Source organism: Emydura macquarii, unplaced genomic scaffold (assembly GCF_026122565.2).
Source record: "Emydura macquarii macquarii isolate MOO-44397 ecotype Brisbane River unplaced genomic scaffold, CSIRO-AGI_Emac_v2 contig_2207, whole genome shotgun sequence".
In the NCBI taxonomy this organism is placed as follows: domain Eukaryota; kingdom Metazoa; phylum Chordata; order Testudines; family Chelidae; genus Emydura; species Emydura macquarii.
In genome coordinates, this window is record NW_027132344.1 from 462,527 (window position 1) to 488,414 (window position 25,888).

The 25,888-nt window shown below is 39.2% G+C and overlaps 1 protein-coding gene across 2 annotated transcripts in view; it reads left to right on the forward strand.

Moving 5' to 3' along the window:
* The window catches only part of CYFIP1 (cytoplasmic FMR1 interacting protein 1), a 110,549-nt gene that overhangs the window by 33,309 nt on the left and 51,352 nt on the right, over nt 1-25,888 (forward strand). Inside the window, exons 7-22 of one of the 2 annotated variants that reach the window (XM_067559965.1) lie at nt 1,177-1,273; nt 2,264-2,392; nt 3,767-3,871; nt 4,221-4,312; nt 5,600-5,717; nt 6,342-6,464; nt 8,255-8,380; nt 8,481-8,647; nt 10,586-10,733; nt 12,253-12,400; nt 14,041-14,197; nt 20,184-20,280; nt 20,646-20,722; nt 20,814-20,922; nt 21,483-21,602; nt 24,675-24,874. In XM_067559965.1, coding sequence (XP_067416066.1) covers nt 1,177-1,273; nt 2,264-2,392; nt 3,767-3,871; nt 4,221-4,312; nt 5,600-5,717; nt 6,342-6,464; nt 8,255-8,380; nt 8,481-8,647; nt 10,586-10,733; nt 12,253-12,400; nt 14,041-14,197; nt 20,184-20,280; nt 20,646-20,722; nt 20,814-20,922; nt 21,483-21,602; nt 24,675-24,874 — 2,013 coding nt within the window. Of the gene's footprint in view, nt 1-1,176; nt 1,274-2,263; nt 2,393-3,766; nt 3,872-4,220; nt 4,313-5,599; nt 5,718-6,341; nt 6,465-8,254; nt 8,381-8,480; nt 8,648-10,585; nt 10,734-12,252; nt 12,401-12,710; nt 12,865-14,040; nt 14,198-20,183; nt 20,281-20,645; nt 20,723-20,813; nt 20,923-21,482; nt 21,603-24,674; nt 24,875-25,888 lie in introns of both variants that reach the window. The other variant, XM_067559964.1, reaches the window with a different exon arrangement.

The window sequence follows — 25,888 nt, forward strand, 5'->3', positions numbered from 1 at the left end:
TGCTTTAAATTTAATAAGAATACATAGTTTGATAAATCTTTTAACTTTGAATTACTTTTTCTTTCTTTCCAGTTACAGTATTCCTATTTTTAGCATACACAATTGATCTTTTGTCAGTGGCCATTGATTTGGTTGCTCTTAAGGCCCCTCTGGCTTGGCTCTCACAGGCCCCTATGATTTACAGATGAACTGAGAGAGGGAGAAGGCTAGAATATCAATGATATCTGAGCCTGACACACTGCAGCATGTAACATTGGTAAAGTCTTATGCTGTGGAAAATTTAGAAGGCAAAGAGGACATTTGCTTCCACCATAGCGTCTGGAAAGTCTTGTATAGAAGTATGGGTGCCAGGTGGTACTTAATAATGATAATTACGTTTATAAATAGCCTGATCAATCCATGCTGCTTCCACTCAGGGCTGAGATTTTCTTTCTGTTAGGAATTCTCCTTTTTGTTCTGTGGGTGAAATGGTTTGGATTCTCTTCCAGAGCAATGTCCTGAGGGTACAAGCACTATTCTCCAAAGGCTTGATATCCAACTGGAGTAAGTGGGCATAGCACCATTGAAGTCTGTGGAGCTATGTCAATCTGCACCAGCTGAGATTCTCGTCCTAACTCTACTTGTTTGTTAGCCAGTGTCACTCACTGATACGTGAGATGCTGAGGGTGCTTTGATTCATGAACTGTGAATTGTATCTGGGTCCATCCTAGCTAGGGAAGACCAGTAGGAGACGTAATGCAGATTGTCACAATCTTTGTAAGAATTGGGTGCCTGTGTTCACAAGGAGGGTCTGATGAGGCCTCCTAGGAAACCAATTCTTGATATGGACAGTTTTACAAAATGTAAACCTGTGTTTGACTCTTGCATTCTCAGAAGGATATAACAAAAGAAGTCTAATAGTGTCTGGCGGGCTCTCTTTTTCTCTCTTTTGCTTGATCACAGGTAATTACAGTCGGAACAACATCACCAGTGCAGTTACTGTGATCTTATCCAAGCAATGAATAAAGCATCTGTGTTGTTTCTTTAAGAGCTGTCAACTACCTTTGTCCAAGAGGTAGCATTGACATATGTTTAGTTTCTATCAGGAGTGGATGGACTTGCTCGCGAGTGGCTCTGTTACAGGGAAATGTTGTTGATTTTTTTCCCTTTAACTGGATTCTTTTTCTGTTTCCGAAGAGCTGCTCAATTTCTGCGTAAAATGGCTGATCCTCAGTCAATCCAAGAATCCCAGAACCTCTCCATGTTCCTTGCTAATCACAACAAGATTACACAAGTAAGTTTTAATAATCTTACAGTAAATAGCAAATATTTTGTAAGCTATTAAAAATGCATTCAATTTTGTAGAGAGACAAGGTGGGTGAGGTCATAATCTTTCATTGGACCGCTTCTGTTGGTGAGAGAGACAAGTTTTCGAGCTTACACAGAGCTCTGACTCAGATCTGGGAAACTTACTGAGGATATGTCTGTACTGATGGCGGCAAAGTCGCCGCTGCCAGATTGATCTTTCTGGATCAGTTGAGCGGTCAGTGTAGACCCGCTCAATCGATCAGGAAGTCAGCTGAGTAAATCCACCCCCTCAAGTTGTGTAGCGTTCCTGTCGGCTCAGTGCAGTGAAGACGGTGCGCAGAACGGAAGTACAGCAGTCGACGGGAGTTAAGCAAGCTACTCTGCGTTGTTTGTTTAACTCCCGTCGACTGCTGCCGAATCTCCAGGTAAGTGTAGACCAGGGCTGAGAATGTTACAGCTAAATACAAGATGGAACAGATTGTTTAGCATACGTAGTTAACACATATTTCAAGGGACCATTCAAGATGAAATGGCCCGTAAACGCCCCTCCAGGCATAGAGTGGAAAGGAAATGGGGGGGATGCAGCTGGAGAAGGGGCTTGTTAGTGGGTTATAGATTATTGTAGTAAGCCATAAATCCAGTGTCTCCATTCAGTCCATGATTTCTAGTGTCTAGCAAAGTTAAGAATTTAAGGTCCAAGGCTCATCTTTTGGAAGTGTGCAGGTTTCCTTTGAGGATGAGACCTGATATGTTAGGTATAGAGTAATGGCTTTGTGAAATGCCACAGATGACGTGGTGTTTTTGTCTTTCATCATTTTCCTATATGAGTTCATTTGAGAGTGTAGTGATTGTCTGGTTTCACCTGCATAGTTGCTGTTGGGGCATTTAATGCAGTTCTGTAGTAATTGCTGACATCTTGTGTGTATAATCAGTAGACTTAATGTTTTTATTTTCTTTATTTTCTTTTGTCTTCTAGTCTTTACAGCAACAGCTTGAGTTGATTTCTGGCTATGAAGAGCTGCTTGCTGATATTGTGAATTTGTGCGTGGACTATTATGAAAATAAAATGTATCTAACGCCCAATGAGAAACACATGCTCTTAAAAGTAAGGGTTCTTTAAAAATGTTGCAAGGTTTAACAGTGATGGGGAAGGATACACAAATGCTTGTAAATTTCACTTCAGCTGGTCCTCTGTTTACCAGAACCAGACAGCCAAATAACTCAGAATGATTAATGTGTTTATATAAAGCTTTGTCACTTCCTTTCTCCTGTATCTCCTTTTCTTCCATGTGTATAACACACTGCAAAACTTTGATCTCAGGAAGTATCTAATTAGTTCTATTTTGTGCATATTGGAGATGATCTAATTGAATGGAAGCCTTGGATGGGAAAATATTTCTGTGGAGTTTTAGTGAAGGCAAAATTGATCTAATATGTTTTATTTTTAGATATGTAGCATATTTGGGTAAAAAGTAGTTGGAGGTGGCTCTGCATACTGAAACTTCATTTGCCAGTTGTATTGCTTACAGAGACCAGATGGCTCAAGTTATGATTAAACTGAACAGTTGGTAGATAAATTTAGTAGTTTGGAACTTGTGTGTGTAATATTGTGGTGGGTGAGGGGAAATGTGTTTCTATTAAATATGGTATTTTCAGCTAAACGTCTCAATAGATGAAATTATATAGATTAAAAATATGGAATAGTTCTTAAAATGCTTTCAAGTAGGACAAACTCTTCTGAGGGATTTTGGGTATTTAATCCCCAAAGAACTAGATACAGTGTTTGTCACGTAGATGAGATATTGCTGGCACACTGGAAGAACCACAGAATGTACTGGATATGTTCTACCTGTAAGGATTTCTAAAGTGCCCATCAGTGCTGCCGAGCAGTTAAACATGTATATGTATTATGGACTGTAGTTCTGGATTTCTAGTCCTAAGTAAATTCTATTGCCATTCTAGAATTTAATCTATTTTTTTGGCTGCACCAGAATTCTCCTATGTATAATCAAAAGACAAACATAGGGCTGTAAAAAAGTAGCAGCTTGACAATTGTTGACCTAAACTTCTGTTACATAAACCAACTCTGCATCCATCATTTTAATAAGAAATAGGAATTTAAATGAAATATCTAAAAAGAGCCACATTCTAATTTAAATGGGATAACATTTTTGTATGTCTAATCTTTATGCAGCTAAGCCGCTTACTGTAAGGCTTGTTTATCAGGCTAATATTAAATTTAAAATTGCTACACACTAACATGACTGTAAATTTAAAGTACTACAGAAGAAATTAAATACATATTTGTGAGTCTCCTATTTTGTCACTGGGAGTTTTGGTGTGTTTTATGTGTGTGTGGTTTTGGGTGCATTAACTAGTTGTGTATTCTTATGATAAAAGAACCCGATCTTATTTTCAGATAAATTATTACTCGTGAGCTTATCGTATGGAAATGTTATATGGCTTGTTCTTTTTCCAGGTAATGGGCTTTGGATTGTACCTGATGGATGGAAGTGTCAGTAATATTTATAAACTGGATGCAAAGAAAAGGATAAACTTGACCAAGATAGACAAATTCTTTAAGGTTGGTTAAGAGAGTAATGTTTTAATTACAATTTATAAAATGTTTTATTTTAATGATGATTTTTCTCCCATTTAAAATACACAGTATTATAGTTCGACCGAATAACTTGGTACTTTTTCACAAGTGGTTACTCTCAATTGTTCAAACCTGTACATTGTTTTTGTCATCTGGCTAAACTGAGTTCTAAAATTTGTCTCTTAACAAAATAACACTGTTAACCAAGCCAGATAATTTTGAATTTGGTGGTAGTTTTTTAAGATGACAAAATAATGGTTTTTTTTTTTTAAGTATTTTAAAAAGTTTGCATTTAATAACTTACTTCATCTGTTTTTTTTCCCCCTGAGTACAGCAGTTGCAAGTGGTCCCACTGTTTGGCGATATGCAGATTGAACTGGCAAGATACATTAAGACTAGTGCTCACTACGAGGAAAACAAATCCAGGTAGGAATGCAGCATAATACTGGGCAGAGGGGCAGATCCTTGTGGTGCAAATTGTCATCATCCTGGTAAAATCAGTGGGCCTATGGCTACATTGAGTGTATGCTGGTGATAATATGAGTATTACATCTGGTGGGGAGCATTCTTTTCACCACTGAGTTATTTTTAAATAGCAGACATCACTAAAGGAACAGCTTGGCAAAGGGCATTTTTGTGGAATACATTATTGATCTCATTATTGAACCTTTGACACTAAATTTCTTATTGTTTCCATTGGTCATAAGGGACTTTGGGCTAGGAGAAACAAATTTTAATGCCAGTATTTAAAATTTCATCTTACACTAATCAGTTTTTATCTCTCCCCCACCCCCCTTTTAAATATTTAACTTTCTTTAAAAGAAATCAAGGCTTATAATAAGGAAGGTGAGCTGTAGTGCATCGGGCAATAGTCACATGTATACTGGTTTTGGATTAGCAATTTAATTTTACCCTCTTTTTAAAAATTTTTGAGTATGTGTAGCACACCACGACATTTGGAAAATACAGCCAGGTCTTATGCAAGCAGAAATGTGGTTTCTCATTCCTGCTTTGTTGATTCTGAGTATCTCTGTGCTCCTCTAAGATTTTTCATGCAGTTATGTATAATTTAAAATGTAGCTCTTTGTATTTTAATTCCTGCAGAAAAAGTACATAACCTGCATGTAATTGCTAAGAGACAGGCAACAACAATGGAACTTCTGCAATGCTAAAAGGATAAGGCTAGTGTTTTTTCACTGCTGTTGTTTAATTTGGCATGTTTAGTAATAGTAGCATGTCTTTTTTTGAGGTCATACCGTTATGAAGTTATGTAGTACCTTATATTAGGGACACAGTAACTGGCAGGCTTTACAGTTAAATATGGGCAAAGTGAAGACCTTTTCTTAAGATAGTTGAGTGAGAGATAGATCTTGACCTATTTGTATTGTTCTGCATTGCATTGCAGTCTTTTTTGAGACTGGTTTTGTTTCTGATCCTGTGCTTCCTAAAAGGAAGGAAGGTTTTGTATCGCTCAACAGCAACCCTTTCATCTGATTAAAAGGAAGCATTGTTTGGTCTCAGAAAGGCAACCCATCACTGACGCTCCCAAGCCAGAGAGAGGGAAGCCATGATAGAAGGCCTAAATGAAAGAGGAGGAAGATGTAAAAGCTGAACACAGTGACTCTTGCATTGTTTTGGTCATGTCACTTATGTGATATCACTTTGTGATGTCAGTAAGGTCAGGTTTTGTTGTTTTCTCATATTCTGAAATAGATGGACATGCACCTCTTCCAGCAGTAGTCCCCAGTACAACATCTGTGAGCAGATGATCCAGATCAGAGAAGACCATATGCGCTTCATTTCAGAACTGGCTCGTTACAGCAACAGTGAGGTGGGTTAATGCAGTTTGTGCAGATTGCACTTGAGTAATGAATGTTGCTACAGTTAGGGAGGTCTGAGATGTAAATAAACCTCAGACTATGTTAAAATGACCTTATTTAAACACTTACATCAGATACAAGGCTGCCCCGCAGTCTTTCTTGATGTTTTTGCACACGCTTATGGGAGTGAACTAAGTTTGTATTAGTCTTAATTCTGTATTTGCAGACTTTATTTCACCTCTCGCATGCCAGTGCATTCCAGAATAGGTGGGGCATTTTCTTTGGAATTGCATGTCAAACTCATAGCCTAAGTGCATACACATAGCATTATAAATCAAAAACAGAGAATAGGAGAGCATTCTTCAAAAAAGGCATATCTTTCCTCATGCCGTATGAGGGCTGACTTCTTGACTTAGTCTGCTGTAATGTTTTGGTGATAAAGGATACAAGTGCTTTATCTTTTGAGTTTGTGAATTTTTTAACTAAGTAAATTTGTGGGCTGAAAAGGCAATAATTGGTATATTGCATGCAAGGTCTAGTCATATTAAACAGCACTTACTTTTATTTCCAAGAAGAAATTAGTTTTTGGTGTCACACCCAGTGCATTAATACTTGTTAACTTCATTTTGTTCCAGGTAGTGACTGGGTCTGGCCGTCAGGAAGCTCAGAAAACAGATGCAGAGTATCGAAAACTCTTTGATCTCTCTCTTCAGGGACTGCAGCTCCTTTCTCAGTGGAGTGCACATGTTATGGAAGTGGTATGTTTCCTGGGGAGCAAAACGAGACAAGGAGGAAGTTTAGGGAGACGAGACTACTAGATAGTGAGGTTGGATGGTCTTTGCTTTGCTGAAAAATATTTACAGGCTCTTTCTCTTCATTTGTTTTGTGGCACTTTATTTTCAACTAGGGTAGAAGACAAAATGTTTTCTTGAGACAGTGGCAGTACAACTGTATTAATCAGCTGGCAAAGATACAATATCACACACATCCTCTTGCAGTAAGCTGGACGTATTAAGATTTAGCGAACCTCTTTAAGCTAGCGCTAGCTATTTTTATTCTGATTTTGAACATATGTTTTGTGGTTTTAAAGCTTCCTTTATTTTGCTACAATACAACTTTAAAAGACTGTATCTGAACACACTTCTCAATGTGAAAAAGACAGCAGATGATATGTGGTATAAATTATGGAAAGTAGTTGTATTTTGACATTTTCTGGTGAATACATTTAAAACATGAAGGGCCTCATCCAAAGGCAATGAAAGTAAATGGAAAGATTCCCATAGGCTTCAGATCAGGCCTTTAGTCATAAGGCCAGTGAACACACAGAAAAAGCAGGAAAGACGTTATAGAGAGCAAGAGAGGGAAATGTGAGGGGGGAGGTGTGGAAAAGCTGTCATGATCTATTTTTATTTAAACAGCTAGTTCTGCTGAGAGCAGATGTCAGTTAGGAAAGTAATTAAAAATATGCAACTTTGACTTAAATCTAAACAAGATATTTGTAAAGGCAACAGTTGAAAGAGAGGATGCTACAGTACTCCTTTTTAATGTCCCTGGCCCTCACACGTCCTACCATTGTACATCCTAAAACTGTACCAAGGCCTAACCAAGACCACCTAACCCAAGAGTTTAAACAGACTGCAGATGGTGGAGCATGTGTTTCTGCCTACTTCTGTCCTGTACTGGCGGTCAAGCTGGGCGAATTTTTCCATCAAATAGCTTATTAGCCAAAAAAATTAAGTTTTAGGGAGACCACGACTATTCATGAATTAGAGTTGCATTCAGCCAATCATTTTGGCCAAATAAAAATACAAAAAAACAAAATTTCAAAAAAGTTGTAATGAAGTGTTTGTTTTCTTTCAAAATGACATTTTGTTTTAAAGTGTTGCTTAAATTAAAGTTGTGGAAAACTGGATTAGTACATAACTAGAATTTTTCAGTTAACATAATTAATTGATATGATCAGTTCAGGCTAAAAATCAGTTTTGGAACACCTTGTAAAGTGTTAGCATTTTAAATATTGCATTTTCCGAGTCACAGATAAAATCTCTCTTTTTTATTTTTAAAAGACCTAACAGAAATCAGCAAATCTGTTTGGCTTCCAGCTGTCTTTAAAATCTAAACATTCAGTCATTTCAAAAGCTTCTCTTTACCCTTGTTTTTGCATTTGAGGCCTCTTTCTTGGTTCTCTGTAGCAGAAATGGAGACAGTTTTACTTACGTTAATCTTCATTAAAATGCTGTGTTGAACCACATCACATGCTCAGAATTTCTTGTATTCTTTGAATTAATGTAGTGTAGAGACATTTCTCTGATAGATCTTCTAGAAAGTATTGAATATGCCAAGTGATTTCTGTCAGATAAGAGTTTTAGCACTTACTGCACTCTTCTAACCCTCTGTAGTATCTTATCAACTATTTATTACTAAGAATGATGGAATGTCGTATTAGAATAAAATCTACATTCAAGGTAGGATGTCCAGTGGGTTTTTTGTGTTATTTCTCAATCTTTTCTTCCATGTATCTTTCTTTACCTACCTGTGTGAATTGCAGTATTCGTGGAAGCTAGTGCATCCAACTGACAAATACTCCAATAAAGATTGTCCTGACAATGCAGAAGAGTATGAAAGAGCAACACGATACAATTATACCAGTGAAGAGAAGTTTGCGTTGGTTGAGGTAAAAGAAACTTTTTCACTTTATAGAGATTTGGCCTTTTTCATTCTTCCTCCTTCCCTTTACTTATATTTTAAAATATATATATATATTCTCCCTGCAGGTTATTGCCATGATCAAAGGTCTTCAGGTGCTGATGGGTAGGATGGAGAGTGTCTTTAACCATGCCATCCGTCATACTATTTATGCTGCTCTTCAGGACTTCTCCCAGGTTACGCTGAGAGAACCATTAAGACAGGCCATAAAAAAGAAGAAAAATGTAATTCAGAGGTAGTGTTCACATTTTCACACAATGTCCTATATTCCTTCTCCCATATTTTCCTAGTTAAATATTGTCTAGTACTAAAAGGCAACCATCACCATTGGTCAGAACTTGAATATAAAAAATTAGCTTTTTTGAATACATATTAGTCTAAACCAGCCTTCACAGTGCTGATTACTTTAAGATAAGAAAACTAGAATGGGTAATGACATGTCATCTTTTAAGCCTGAAGCCGATGCCATTAATAGTATGTGTTGTCTTGCCTTTTATTTTAAAGAGAGACTGGGGGGAAACCTTCCTGATGATTCCAGTACTACTACTACTACTTGTTCACCTACATTGCTCATCCTTCTTCTCTGTCTTTTCATCCCGACCCCCCAGCCACAAAAAAGAAAAATGCCTCCTGTTGTCTTTTCCCTCAACTTTTCCTGCTCTCTTCATCTCCCACTACCCCCCTCAGTATTCCCTCCTGTGGTCAGTGCCATCCCTAATTTGGGTTTTTGTCTCTCTAGTTATTGCCTTTCTTCATGACATGTACCTTTTTTATTTACTCACACCCGTTGCTGGGTGCCTTGCAAGATTTTTGTAGGTAAAGGGCCTTGACTGGTTGCTACTGGTAAACTTCACCTCCACAAAAATGCCATCCCAAACAAATGTATGAAATGTTCAGATGATTTCAGATCTTACGGTTTGGAAGTAGATTCTTACACTGTTTTTTCTTGTGACTTTCATATTTCTTATGTAAATCTGTTGTGGTCTGAGGTTTTCTGAGGATGGAAACAGAAAAGTGTTTCTTGATCCATTAAAGTAATATTTTTCATAACTGTTTAAATATGGGAGGTGGAGCTCACTTGATCGCTCAGTACACAGCGAGCAATATTTGGATGTATTTTGACAAATATTTGTATTCCAATTCAGTATTTAGAATTAGAACAGAAGAGCATCATGTTGGATGTGTTTTTATTGATTATTCATTACATTCCAAAATAATATCTTTCCATCTTGATTAATACAATTTAAAGATATTATTAGCATAGTGTAGTCCTAACTGTATATTGGAGTGATTTTGAATTTTTAATATTTAGGAACTATAATATACTATAAACGTAGGTGTTAATCACCAATGCTGAAATTCCACGATACTTTTATAGCAATCCATTGCTGAAGAAGACCAGATTGATCCAGTATGAAACATTTCTCTATCTAGATCTATTTTGATAGGTTACCCTGTAGAGTAGATGGAAACTGTGTTAGCCAGAACCACGTTTAAACAAGGTTTTCCTAAAAGCTGCTAACATGGTTACCCTCGGTAGCATAGATCAGGTCTAATCATGTTAAGGAGTTTTGCGTACTATATTGGGCTATGTATGGACTAGGTGAGTGATTTGTGAAATATAATACTGATGAGGCCAAAGGGGCTGCCTTTCTTTGTCAAAGGGGCCACTTTTTACTTTATGCAAGAATTTCACATTACATAATATAAACATTCAATTAAACTGTGCTTTTCTTTAGATGACCACTGCCAAACCTAGGCAAACTTTTAAGAGATCATTTTATCAGAATCCTTCTAAGAAACTTATTACCACTTCATTTAAAAAAAATTATATTGCATTACCAAAATATTTTGCCGGCAGAAGCTTTCTCCTTTATTATAAGTTTGTTCTTCAGGCCTGATTCATTTGATGGTATATTTTATTATATTGCATTTGCCTCTGTACTAGTGAATTATGATGGTGTACAAACCTGGGTTATTTAGATACATACATATCTTACTAAAGGTAGCTATCAATGATGAAGAAAAAAATGCTGTCAAAGTATGACTTGAAAATTATAAGTATGACTAGTAAAATATAGCCCCCTCAACAAAGCTTGCTCTAATGAGTTTGTGGCTCTGAAATAAGCATTTATATTTGTTTGGGTGCTAAAATATTTTGGATTGTGTTTAGTGTTCTTCAGGCCATCAGAAAGACAGTTTGTGACTGGGAAGCAGGACATGAACCATTTAATGACCCAGCACTAAGAGGAGAGAAAGACCCCAAAAGTGGTTTTGACATCAAAGTTCCACGGCGAGCAGTGGGACCCTCCAGTACTCAGGTATTTCCCTGTTCTTCCTGCATGATAGTCATAGTATTTGTGTCACTGATTGACACAGAAATCTCTTCACCACTGAATCCTGTTAAAAGATGGAGTGGATTTAGATTACTCCCAAGCTACACTTAAAATATATACATTTTTAAGTATAAATCCACTATAAATCTGGATTAGTCAAAATTCTTTATCTGGGATGCTTTACTTTCATTTTCTACCCTAATATAGTCTCTTCCCAAGTGCTCCGCCTCCATACTTTGACCTTGTTCCAAGGAGATGCCTTGCAAGCAGCGTTGTAAAGCTGTCTTTTTTAATGTTCAAAGTTCTTCTATTTTTGAGATGACTGAATCCTTTCCTAGTTGGCTCCTCCTTCCACACTAAATTGTCCCTGTTGTTTTTTAAACCCCTTAACTGCGTAGGTCCTTGCTATATTTTAGACTTGCATTCTTGAACTTGGTCCTGGTGGATATTTGTGCTGACATCACCTATCTTTCCACCACTGTGTCTTAGATCAGTATTTTCTTGTGCCTTTGCTGTGGTAGTCTGTAGAGTGCAGGATTCCACCTTGAAATTCATCTAATCTTCTCCCTGCCTAGTCTTAAACAGCACACTTTTCCCCCCCCAAGATATTCTTTATAATAATTACTGTTACCTGGATTTAGAAGTTTGCCCCTTCTCCCTGTTTTCTAAGTCGGATCCCTCTTTCTCTTTTGTTTACCATTTTGAGGGTAGTTTGAGCACATTGGAACATGAAAATGAGTGGAATTATGGTATATCAGTGAAATACAGTAATTCCTAAAATCTTGGGGTGGAGTTGGGGAAGAGCCTGTTTAGGCAATGCTTTTATATTAATCATGGGTGACTGAGCTGGTTTTAAAAAGTTGTCTGAAAAATGTTTAAATATATGATGAAACGTTTGTTTACGTAAATGGAATCAGTACAATGTTCTCTTCTAATAATAATTCTTTTTTTTTTTTTTTTTTTAAATTGCCACCAATGGTTTTTCTCTTACTCTTGGTATGTTTAGGGGCTTTGTTTCACTGATTGTTGGAGGCTCATTAAAATACACTATTCTGTCTGCTGTCTAGTCTTGGACATAAACATTTGTTTATCTTTGCTGAGGGGGGAAACAAATTACAGTAATTCTTTAGATGCAGTTCTGTCAGTGTTACGTAATTTCAAAATAATAATTCACTGGATATACTACCCTTAGAAATTTGTGTTTGTTTAAAAAACTGAGAAGAAGCTAGTCTCTTATGACGAGATTCAGCTCTCATTGAAGTCAGTGGGAGCCTTTCCATTGACTTAAATGAGCATTGTATTGGACCCTCACAGAATAGGCCAAATGAAGGAACTTGCCTTGTTTAGGAGTGGATGTTTTCCTCTGCATGCTTATTGTATTGTTTTTCACCCTTTAACACACTAACACACACTTTTTCTGCTTCTGTTTCCACTTCCTTATTTACCCATGTGTTGTATTAACTGTTTCTCTCTCCCCTGCCTCTCCTTGTCTGTTGGTTTTTAGCTCTACATGGTTCGCACTATGACAGAGTCCTTAAACTCTGCTGAGCTGTTGAAGCAGCTCAAGTCTCTTGGAATGGAAAAGCTATTGCATGTGATAAACAAGTTTCTGAGGCAGTCCTACATCTATCCGCCTCTTTTAAACTTTGGTGGTAAGATATTACTTATTATTTTAATTTGTGGCAAGTGAACTGTTCCACTCCAAATTGTCTGTTGCTGTTTATTAATGCAGACTCCCTTAACATGGAAGGCATTTCTGGGTAGGCATTTGTATTAGCATTAAGTTTTGGTGATCTTTTTCTCAAAGGTGAAAGGCATGGCTCTTGCTGAAATAGTACTAAGTTTCAGTTTGAAGCGGAGCAATCACTTTCTTGATAGTATTTCTTAATGATGCTCAACTAATGTACCATGTGTATTTTCCTTTTTTCCTTTCCACCACAAATGTTTCCTTTAATGATCCAGCTTTACATGGTGAGAACTATGTTAGAGTCTCTCATTGCTGACAAAAGTGGTTCCAAGAAAACCTTGAGAAGTAGCCTTGAGGGGCCCACCATATTGGACATAGAAAAATTTCATCGCGAGTCTTTCTTCTACACTCATTTGATAAATTTCAGTGGTAAGATATGTAGATGATCAGTGTCCAGCTTAGCATGTCCTAACACCTTTAACGTGCCCTGGAAAATGTTTCCGATTGCCTAAGCCACTTAGCTCTGGTTTGTTTATCTACAATATTGGCCTATCAGAACTTCTGGAGATACTACAAAAGAGAGATTCACCTGAGTGGTTTTGAGATTTTCCCCTTCATGTATTTGCTTTAATGGGCTGGATTTTTTAATTGTTACCTTATACTTTTATATAATAAAAACATCAAACCTCTTTAAATTGCAAAAAATTTAAGAAAGTTATTTTTTAGAAGACACAGCAAGTCCCCTGTAGTGGTAAATTTGGTATTGATTAGCTACCCCCTCTGTATTTTGTCAGTTGTAATCGGAAACATGCTACCCTAATGGATTCACCTACTGACATTGAATGTATTTAGTCTTTGTCATCACCATGTTGTGTTGTCTTTCATCTTTATTTTTTTTTGCTGGAACCCTTTGCTCTCAAAGGAAAGGAGTCTGTTAGTTCCATTACTAATGCTTTTCATAAACAGCACAGTGTTCATTAGAAAATGTTAAAGTAAAAAGTTCATCCTTGTTTTGTTTCTCTAGAATTCTGCAAAAATTGATGTGTGTCTGTTACCTGAAGAGATCAAAAGAATCTCTCAGCATCCCTGATAGGGTGTCCTCAGAGCTATCTCTCCTTATTCTAAACCCTCCCTCAAGAATTCAGATAATTCCCTGCCCTTCTAATCAGTGAGGATCTTATGGGCCCAGTTGATCCCACTGCTTAATTGGATGGATGGAATAATAACAATGGCCACAAGATGCCCCTGCTTCCTTCTCCATCAGCCACCTTTTGAGCTTAGGATATTGCTTTTACAGCACTTTGAGCCCCTGCTGGGGAATTAATCTTGGCTGTCTCTTCCAGGGTAGTATAATATAGTTTTACCACTAAGCCAGTGGGCTGGCCCACTTTGGCAATATTTTCTGTCATAAAACACTTGAGGTTTTGTGTGTGTTCATAACTATTTTAAAAACCTGTGAGCTTTTACATTTGAATTTGATTTACATGTAGCTCTAGTTATTCACACCTGCTTTTTAGTTTCACATTTACCATCATAATCACTTTTTTTTGTTCTTAATATGTTTCGCATATGAGATGAATAATGGCTTGTCATTTATTCTGAAAGAAACCCTGCAGCAGTGCTGTGACCTGTCCCAGTTGTGGTTCAGAGAGTTCTTCTTAGAACTCACCATGGGTAGAAGAATCCAGTTCCCCATTGAGATGTCTATGCCTTGGATTCTGACAGACCATATTCTGGAGACCAAAGAGGCATCAATGATGGAGTAAGGTCTATGTGTGCTCTTCTATTCAATTATTTTAAATATCATTGTGTTATACAGTTAGTGCCTTCACACATGTTAACAAGGTTTTGCTGAGAAAGTATTGCAAACGTAATTCTTTAAAGATACTTTTTCCTGGTTTCCTACTCTTTAATCTCTGCACCCTATCGTGAGTTCCTCTGGCTCTCAAAGATTTTGGTTCTTTGAGGCACGGGCAGGCCAGCCTCATTCTGAGATCAACACACACTGCTTCTCTGCTCCGTCTAGAACATAAAGTTTCCAGGTGAAATGCTGACCCCCATCAAAGACAATGGCAATACTCATGTTGCCTTCAGTGGGGCCAGGATTTAGCTCTCCATTCCTTGATGAATGGGGAAGCAAATAGCTCCCCCTACTATAAATGTAACAGACCCCAAAGAATGATAGGAAAAGACCTTCAGAAAAAAAAGTTGTATTTGAAAATTTACCCCTGATGCCTTACCAACTCTGAGGTGGATGAGCAGGAGTCAGTCAATACAGTGTCTTCAGAGAAGAAAAACTGCAGGTGAATAATTGTTCATTCATAATATCCTTATTGTTTGTACAAAGAAAAAGAAAATGAAGCTACGTTGTTTGTTCTCATCTATTTTTGAGATAGAGCTGATAGCAGTATTCATGTTTTTCCATGTCTGTGACTTTCTATTTGCTCTTATTCCCTACGGGGTCCTATCATGCAAGGGCCAGAAAAGTCCATCTTGTGTGGTCTGAGTGGTCTTCCATGCCACACATTTAAATTGTCATGCTTAGTAAAAACCGTAGCTTGGGGAATGTTTTGGAGGTGTGGCATACAAAGCATTACATTCTGAGGTTTGTAGGGTAGTGATCTCTGTTGCCTACTGCTGCTATCTGCTTGACTTAGCTTAGGTGGGCCAGAGGTGTTTTTGTTGTCCTCCTTCTCTGGAGTCTGTCATGCAGGCCACATAAATTCCTCAAATGGACTGGATCAGGCCTCTGGACTGGATGCTTGGCCCCGTTGCCCTGACCGTTCACTCCTTTCTGTAATATTTAGTAGTCAGATTTTTTTGTGGCAGGGTACGTTGCAGATAAAAGACCTGCTTGCCTTCTGTATTTTTAATTTTTTCAGCCAGTCAGTCTAAACTACAAACGAGGTATAACTTTTTTTCAGTTAACAAGTTTTTTGTTGATACGTTTGCAGAGAAGCATTTCATAAACTAAATATTTTTCTTCGAGTATGTGTCCATGTGGATCCCTTTGTAGGCGTGTACATCCCAAGATCGGAATTTTCTGAGTAGCAGTGCCCCTTGGGGCTGCATGTGCACCCTGTGTTTCCCTAGGCTTTCCTTTGAGGGCATAAAGGGATAAAAGGGGGGAGTGTCCTCAGTGCTGTCTTACTGTCCATGGAAGAGAAATGGAACCTGCTGAGTGTCCGATCTGCTACTCACTTCAAGCTCTATTTCTAACCTAGTTTTGTGGGAAAAAAATCCTTCTTTGCCTCTTACCTTGTTAATTTTTAATTTGGACATCTCCCGCAAAAGAGGGGACCCTCTCACATAGTCCCTGTACAGCGTGGCAGGTACTTGGCACTAACCACTCTGGCAGCTGCCAAACCCACCCGGTTTAATCCTTGTCTGATCTATGAAGAACTCCTGATGGTCAACAGGCATCGCCAATGCCTTTTCTGCTGGTGAGGGGGAAACCACAAATGAGTCTTGTGTAAATCCTTCTCGTTGAGTGCTCGCAAGTTGAGGGGTGTGCAGCTAAATTCCACCTGCTTGAGCAATCTACGTGTATCACCTCAGACCCGGAGGAGACTCCAACTCCAAGAAACACATGGGGTCATCCCTCACCAAGAACTCCTCTTGAGTAGATACCGGGCTTCTAGGGTTCAGCAAGAGGAAGGCAGAGAAGAAAATGCTCATGGTTATCTCATATGCTCCCAGCCCCCATCTATTCCCCTTCCCCATCCCTCCTCAGGGACCATTCTCATGGGAGCATGTGTCATTTTGGAAATCACCCAGGCCAGTAAGGGGCTCTGGCAGTGCCTGCCCTGTAACTGTGAGTGCCTTAATGCCATGTAGCTATGGTTTAGAGCCCTGACACCTGTAGCCAGCCTAGTTACCTGGCTTCCACCAGCCTAGTTACTCCTTGTGGGGTGACCACAACAGCCTTTCTGGTCCCAAGTCTCCCCAAATCTGTCTACACTGACTTCATAATTACCGGACTTGGACTTTCCCCTCTGGTTCATCTCCCCCGAAGACATGAAACCAGCCCCCTAGATGCCAGCTTGCTTTGGCACATACATACCACACAATTTGCACAGCACATACCTGTTTGGGGTAGAAATAAACAAAGTTTATTTGATAGAAAAATCACAAGATTCAAAATAAATTGGCAAACATAGAAAGAAAACTTGGAAAGTTACAAAGAAAATACACATACAGGTGTATATGCAAATACACATAAAGAGGCACCCTCAGGCTTCACACTTTGCAAATTAGATAAAAATTCCTTTTCTAACCCCATTTTTCTGCAGTGCCTAAACGTGCCTCCTGCTCCCCCCTATTCTCCTCATTCCCCTTTCATGGTGTCTCTGCTGCTCCTTACAGCCCTGTGTCCTGTCCAGCCACCTAAACCATAGAGTGGCAGCCATTTTGCTTGTGAGCATGGCTTCAGTCTTATAGAAAACAGTGGGAAATGGCAGCCATCTTTATTAAGGCAGCCTTAATTCCACATGCAGATAGATTGCAGAGCAAGGGTAACCATCTTGCTGGCTACAGCCCCATTGACAGAAGTTGGAGCTAGTGGCCATTTGAATAAGGAGGACAAGGTAGGTGATTTAATATTTTTTATTGGACCAACTTTTGTTGGCGAGAGAGACAAGTTTTCAAGTTTACAGACCTGAAGAAGAGTTCTATGTAAGCTCAAAAGTTTCTCTCTCTCACCAACAGAAGCTGGTCCAATAAAAGATATTACCTCACCTGTCACTCTAATATCTGGGACCAACATGGCCATAACTACAATGCATGCAATTTTGAATAAAGGACAGTTTGTGAGTTGGCAGCCTTTTAGCATGTTTTAATGAGACAGATTTTTTTTAAAAATCTCCAAATTACTAGAGTTGCAATAAAATCGCAAGAGCTGACAGCATGACTGTGCACCAACCCAGAAGAAGTACCCCAGATTCACAGTGGGACCAAATTATTACCAGTATGAGGCCTGCCAATTCGACTCTTCATGGCACCCAGGGTCTTCAAAGAATGCATAGGGCATGTCTGAGAAGACGAGGCATGCACACCTAATTGGACAACTTGCTGATCAGAAGCAGGCGAGAGTCGGAGACATCATCAGACTGGGACAGTGCTCTATCTGTATTCACCTGGCCGGGTCTCCTAGTGACCTATAAAAAATTGGCACTTACCTCATTTCAGATGATAGAGCTCAAAGCAGTCCTGGTTGCCTATAGATCAAAAAAAGCATGCTTTCCCAAGCACTGATTCCAGCCACTATGAAGACATATACTCCAGCTGACACCAGAACCAGCACAGCATGAACATCTCAGTGCTAGGCAACATGTTGGCATGCACGTGCATAGTGCCACTTTCCAGACTTCGCCTGTGCCCCCTTCAGCTCTGCCTCAGGACAATCTTTTCTCTGGGGAAACACCTGATAGACGAGGAGGTCATAGTATCTCATCATGTCACTGCCAAACTCGCTGGGTGTTTAGAATCCACAAACGTGGAAAGGAAGTCTCCTTTTCAGTCCCTTCTCTGATAAAGACACTAATCCCAGGTGCGTCAGGGACAGGTTGGGGAGCTCACTCAAATCATCTACAGAGCCAAGCAATGTGGACCAAAATGACATCGGGCTACCTAAGAAGGTCCTAATGCTCAGAACCATGAGACTGGCCTGCATGGCTTTCCCTCTGGTCCTCCAAAACTTGATAGTGTAGAGCATCAGACAGCATGACAGCTATGCACTACATGAACAAGCAAGGGGGTGTCCACTCCTCGCACTTTGGCCTGGAAGCCATCTTCTGCAGTTGGTGCCATCAGAAGGGAGTAACTTTGAGGCCCCTCACCTCTTGGAAGTCAGCAACAACTTAGCAGAGTTCCTGAGGCCGTCAGTGACCAGCCACCAATGGTCATTGCACAGATCCACCATGGAGGTGATATTCCATCAGTGGGGATTATTCCCATGGTACACTTGTTTGCCCTTAAAGATAGTGCAAAATGTCAAACTTTTGTTCCCGAGGTTGCCTGAGTCCAGGTTCACTACTGGATGCCTTCCTCCTACAGAAGAACAGAGAGTTGTTGTTCAACTTCCCACCATTTCACTTGATTCCCAGATTTCCTTGATTTCCTAGATCAAAAGAGACAAAGCCTTTATCATCCTAGTGGCTACGTACTGGCCAAGGCAGTTTTGGCTGACAAATTGTCTGCCGATGTATCAGAGGCTGAATGGACAGCTCCTAGACAATCTGGATCAGATCTTGCAGCATCACAGCTAGATACTCAAGCCAAACCCAAAGTCTCTGAACATGACGGTGTGGATGTTGGCTGGCTGAATGCTACGGATAGGAACTGCTCTGTACAGGTCCAAGAAATCCTGATACACAAAGCAGGAAGAAGAGGTTCTCAATATGGGCAGCCCAAAAAGGCCTGGGCCCAGGACAGGCCTCTATGCTGACGATGCTTGACTACCTACAACACCTCAGGCAGGTGGTCTTTGGCTCAGCTCTATCAGAGTCCACCTTGGAGTGATTTCAGCTTGTCAACTGCCTGTACAGTTGTGCTTGGTCTTCTCTCACCCCATTATAAAAGATCTTTAAAGGGCTATTACTCACTTGTCCATCAGTCAGAGAACCCACTCCTGCCTGGCACCTCAATATAGTCCTCCTGCGATGCATGAAGCCTCTCTTTGAGCCTCTCTCAGAATGCTCCTTACACCACGTCACTCTGAAGATGGTCTTCCTAGTTGTAATCACTTTGGCCAAAAGAGTGAGTGAGCTGCAGGCACTATGGCTAACCCTCCCCACGCCCCCCAATAACATTTCAAAGGGAAAGAGGTGGAGCTAAGACCACGCCTGAAACTCATCCTCAGAGCGATATCAGAATTTCATTTGAACCAATCCATCACCTTACTTGTCTTCTTCCCAAAGCCACATTTGACAGTGGGAGAAAAGAAGTTACATACACACTAGACATATCCAGAGCTCTCCTTTATTATATTGACAGGACCAAACCATGCAGACTGTGTTGCCCCGTCTATTTCGGGCTGTAACTGTTTTTTCAGAAGGCTAGACTGTCCCGTCTTGAAAAATTTTGGAGCAGATAACACAATATATCTCCTTGTGTTACTGGCTGGTGGTGTGCCCCTCCCACTCAACATCAAGGCTCACTTCACCAGAGCTCAAATGACTTCTGCCTGCTTCAGAAATGTGGCGATATCAGAAACCTGTAAGGCAGCAACATAGAGTAACCCACTGACTTTTGTCAAATACTATGTCTTGGACTTGGCAGCTAGAACAGATGCTGAATTTGGGAGACCAATACTACAATCCCTGTTTGACTTATGCAGCTGAAACACCTTATTCCCGCCATCTCGAGGGGATACTGTGTGACTGTCTCCTACAGCGGGATTCACACTGACACATACTCAGGAAAAAGAACAGTTACTTCCTCTACAGTTTGTAGTCAGTTTGGATCCTATGACCGGTGCACTCACTTAGAAGTCCCCAGCTACTGTGGGCTTCAGATTGCAAGGGGACTGAGGAAGCACCATGGTCACATGGGCCTTTATGCCTTCCCAGTGGAGCATAAGGAGGCCCAGGGTATATGCATTGCCCCAGCAGACTCTGCTAGTCAAAAAAAATCTGATCTCATGCACAGGCATCTGTGCACCTACAGTGGGATCCACACTGACCACAGCATCTCAAAGAATCCAAGTTACTGTCGGGTGAGTAACCATTCTTTTTTTCTTTTTCATTCAGGTATGTTCTCTATTCTTTGGATCTTTATAATGATAGCGCTCATTATGCCCTTACTAAATTTAAGAAGCAGTTCCTCTATGATGAAATTGAGGCAGAGGTAAAGTAAACTCATCTATTGGAGAAAACTGTTATGTATCCTAGTAGGGAGACTGAGTCTGTTAAAGGTGAAGGAATATTATGCAACAATATGCAGATCTACAAAGCAGATGGTGATGATATATAGTAGAATGAAAGTGGCGAGAATGCCAGAGGGAGGAGGAAGAGGTAACCTTTCTCGATGATAAGCTTTGAATAAACATAGATCTTCCTATGTCCAGTTTTGGCATTGCTGAGATTGAAGTAACTCCTCTTTGTGGGGAAGTGCTTGTTTTTGTAGTGAATGACAAGGGGCCCTAGGATAAGTGCCCCTTTTTATTTCTGTGCAAATACTAATAAATAAATAATGTCTCTACCATTTTCCAGGTAAACTTGTGTTTTGATCAGTTCGTCTATAAGTTGGCAGACCAGATATTTGCATACTACAAGATTATGGCAGGAAGGTAGCTATTCTGATAACAGGATCTTTTATTTATGTATTTCTGTTGTAGTTTGCTGTGTTATGTACTGTAACATCTTTTTTCCTCATAACAGTCTGCTTCTGGATAAACGGTTACGCTCAGAGTGCAAGAATCAGGGGGCAACAATTCACTTACCACCATCCAACCGGTATGAGACGCTACTGAAACAGAGACATGTCCAAGTGAGTAAAACTGACGCTGCTGTATCATATTTGAATTGCTTGCTTTTTTTCCCTTTGCTTTATAATACTATTAATGTACTTAGTGCTTGTTCCTCACCTGAGGCCATAGTATTCTGTTTCTGTCCACAACAGCTTGACTGTGATTTCAAGCAGCAGGAGTAGATGAACGCTAAAGCTGCAAAGATCCTGTTTTAATGCAAATATTTCTAGTTTTAAAAAGCACAGAAATATGGTGCATAATGGAATTGACTCCCTAAACTGAATAATTTTTCTTTCTTCTACAAGTTCATCAGCAAGTCTACACTGGAAACATGTTCACAGTTAGCTCAGTATTGGATTAGATTTGGCTGCACCACACACAGTATTTGCTGTGTGCAGATGTGGGTACACAACACATGCTCATATGTATTATCGGTATACTGTATTTATGTCTGAATATAATACACACATACAGCTCTTCATTTCATCTGTTAATTAAGAAAAATTGTTTTTTTTACTTTAATAAAAATTAGGCTCATACCATTTTGTCTGATACATTTTTGGGGGTTGTTTTTCTTTAGCTCCTTGGTAGATCAATAGATCTGAACCGCCTGATCACTCAGCGGATTTCAGCAGCCATGTATAAATCAATGGAACTGGCAATTGGTCGATTTGAAAGTGAAGACTTGACCTCCATTGTTGTAAGTATTGTTGCTGCGGATGACCTACAGGATAAGTGCACCTGTATTGGAAGTGGTGCTCCTGCTATAGTATTACTTGCTTCTGGGATTGTGGAATGGCTTAAGCAGCTCTCCAAAACTAGTGACATATCTCAGGCCTTGTCTACATTCAGAGCTGCACCAGCTTTTTGCTGCTTTATGATGTACAAAGAAGGCCTACAAGATTTCTACAAAAAACAAAACTTTTTTTTAAACCTTAGAAATAGCAAATTTTCTTTGCTTTTGCTGGAGTACTTCTTGGGGTTTCCCTGATATGTTATGAGCTCTCACACCTGTTGTTGTAGGGGCAGGAGTGTTGTCCGACTAACAAAGATATCTGCTTTGTCCCAAAGATGAGTTAAATAAGTGTAAACAGCAAAGAATTTAAGCAGACCAATTAAAAATTTTTTTTCCTCTGTTGCTCAGCTTTCATTCTCTCCTCTCTCATGATGCTTCACTAGTCAAAATGAGATCATGAGATGTCCGGGCAGCATAGTGCACTGTCTTGTTACAGTGATGTTTCTCTAGTTCATTTTCTTGTGTCTGGGGGCTGGGAGACCCTTCCTTTTCCCTGCCTGAAGATATCCTGGTCAGCTCATGAGCAGCATTAATTCGTATCGGAAGAAGCTGTGTTTTGCTTTGCTGGGCCAGAAGAAAGTTCCTCACAGTGCAGGGCCTTGGGAGCATTGAAAATAAAAGGCAGACTGTATGATATGCTTGGAAATTGAACTGGGGCTGTGAGATGTTGTGGGGGGGGGGGAATAAGGTTTTCTAATGATTTAAGTTTGAAATACCAACCTTTTATATAATCAGCTGTTCTGTACTTCCTGCGTAGCTGCAGACCAAAAACAAATAATTCAGGATCTGAGTTTCACTGGCGGTCTCATCAGATGCGTGAGGTGGAATAGCTATCTTTTTCACTAGACGGCCTGGCTCTGTAGAGTTATCAATAGGTAAAACTTATTTTTGTCAGTAAAGTAATAAAATCTGACTCATGCCCAGGGATGAAGCCCATATATACACTGCCAAGGTGTACTTTTTAGTTAGTTTCCTGATTAAAATGTTAATGAGTGAACTCTATTTCTGTTAGCTCCACTGACAGATAAATGTGGAATTACAAAGACAAAATCAGCTGTGTTTATTTCAATTTAACTGAAAACAGAAAAAAAGACAGGCAAAGAAGGCTTATGCTTGGTCTCACCATAATCTTACACTCTTTGTGTAAACTGGGAAAGAAGGAGAAAAATACTTGGGACACTTTAGTTCTTGCTAGTTCTTGCTTTGCTATATATAATTCTGAGCACTCTGAAAAGTCAGCTCCTAGGTAACTCAATTTGGGCACCCAAAATGAATATAAATTTATTACTTTAATCTCTCTGTTCCTCAGATCCCCATTTTACTGATGGAAAAAATACCATCCCTTCTCACAAGGATTTGGGAAGATTGATTAATGTTTGTGAAGCACGCAGATACTAGTGATGAGTGCCTCGTACAGCTCATAAGGAAATTGATAATTCTGACAGATCAGGATTTGAACAGCGTGCAATAAATAAGGCAGGGCTCACACACCGAACATGGAGGAGAAAACAGTGTTGACAAGATGCTCATTAAATGAGCACCTTTCCTCCTGTGCATTAAATGAGATGGGGGTCCTGTGGGGGAAAATAGAATATGGACATATCATCAAAGACTGTATCATAATGTATGCACAAAGAGAGGCCAAATTAAGATTAACTGAGCAGGCAAAGACAATATTGTTTTCCACGGTCGTCGTGCTCCATGTTGCTGCCTTACAGGTTTTTTGTTTTTTTTTTAAACTTTTGTCTACTATATAAACTAATCTCTGCTAAAATCAAAGATTCTTTGCTCTAAATGAGTCAAGATTTATTTTATCAACAGTGAAATTGAACTGAATGCTTATTTTAAAGACTATTTTAAAACTGAGTTTAAATAATTTAAAGGTTGAGTTATTTTAATCCAATATAGGGACAAAAGCCACATCATACTTGTAGTATGTATTTATAGCATCTTCCACTCCTGGATCTCAAAGTGCTTTACAGTTATTAATTAATTAAACCTGACAGAACTTCTGTAAGGAAAGGCGATGAGTACCTTGAAGCACAGAGAAATTAAGGCATGTCTGTGTCACATTCCTTAGTTGTATCATGCAACCTTAAGTGCACGGTTGTCTGGCGTGCTTAAGGAGGCCCTAAGAAAATGTTTTTGTAGTATGGATGGGACAGCTTGATTACTGAACCATACTACAACATGGCTTATGATCTACTAATATTGGAATTATTATACCAGATCAGACATTGGTCAATCTTGTCCAGTATGCTGGCTCTGACAGTGGCTGGGACCAGATGTGTTATAAGTACGTGCAAGAAACTCCATAGGGGACATGTATGTAATAACTTGCCCAGAGGAGAAACTTAAGCTTTGCAATGGTTGACTTGTGCCCCTCAAGCATATTAGCTTGTATTTATTGTAACTATGGATGTTTTTATTATCCATATATATGTCTAATCCTTTATTTATTGAGTCCCTGGCCTTGGTTATATCTAGGCGATAATACAGTTCTAAAACTATTAGCTCATCCTCACTACAAACAAAAAGCTTTTATAGGATACAACTTCACTATCAAGGCCAGATAACTGTGCAATGGCACAGGCTTGTCAGGTGGGAATTTCAGAACCTATCAGTGTTAGCTTAACACCGCTCACGTTGAAATCAATGGGAGTTTTACCATTGACTTCATTCAAAGGGTTAGTCCAACAATGAGCATTTCTGAAATTCCCACTTGGAGTTTAGACAGCCGTTAAGTAACATGCTCAGTGTGTCTCAGCAGTTCAGTGGCAGATATGGATAAAGGACATAGAAATTCCAGCTCTTTACAGCCTAGTGTTTAAAGAAAGAGATCGGGAAGAGTCAAAAGTTCCTTGTAACTGATTTCTCCCAATTTTCAATGTATTTTAACTACTGCTTGCAGTTCTGTGCCGTATTTAACATACTCCTCATATTTCCCCTCCCCTTTCTTGTTTTAAATGCTCTCAGGAGCTAGATGGCTTGGTAGAGATAAATAAAATGACACACAAGCTACTGAGCAGATACATGACCTTGGACAGCTTTGATGCCATGTTCAGAGAAGCCAATCACAACGTGTCTGCTCCCTATGGAAGAATCACTCTTCACGTCTTTTGGGAGCTCAACTATGATTTCCTTCCAAACTATTGCTACAATGGGTCTACTAACAGGTTAGCATTTTGGCCTTTTAAATAATTGTCTTTGCATGTGTAGTTTGTTATATCAGCAGGGTGAAATGTACAGTAGATTATTTACATGGCGTAGGTGTGGGTTGCCAGCTGTGTCCATGTTTTGGCAGTATTTTTAAAAATATAATTTCTCATTTAAAAAAAAATCAATTGAGTCCCAATGGGTAAATTTGTTTTATTTTTTTAAAATTAGTTTGTACAAAATGTGAATACTTATGGTTATTTATGGTAAGAGGAAGGATTGCAGGTTGTTGCATCTTCTTTGCCATAACTTCTTTCATAACAAATCTTGTCTCTGTTTTCCTCATATTTTTTCCCTCTATCTCCTTTTAAAATGTTTGGAATAGTTCATGTGGCATGCAAAATATACATGTGTAACAAAACACAGTGATTCAGGCTACTTATCCTTTCATACATTTGACAGTGCTATTATGTGTCCACAATAGGAGAGAAGCCAAACGTAACCTGAGGAGCCAAATTCTGTGTAATTTCAATGATCTATCTAAATAGGCTGTAACATAAAGGATATCTAAAAATAGTTCAAGGTACATGTCAGGAGGAAATTTTGGTAAACAAGATCATGTTGTAAAACATTTACAACAATAAGTAATGGAAGCAAAATTATATCCCTGGGTTCTGTGTTGATGCGGAGAAAAGAGGATGAATTACTGGTTTGAGACAGAGTTCAGTGGTTGTGTGTAACCAAGTGTCTTTGTACATGTCACCACTCTCTTCTGCACTCTGGCAGTTCTGGATACACTGTTCCTATTATGTGTTACTGACCCCTCTTTTGTCCTGGAGGGCAAGTGACTTTTTGAAGTTGACCACAGTATAATGGATTCAAGTGTAAATGCACTTTTTTTTTTAAACCACCATAAAGGTGATTATTATAACATTGAAGAATTCCTAGCCATCAAAACTGAGTGGATTTTGCAAATAATCCATAATTCATATCCTTCAGCCTTTTTGTTTTCTCCCCACTGGAGAGTGGTGGCA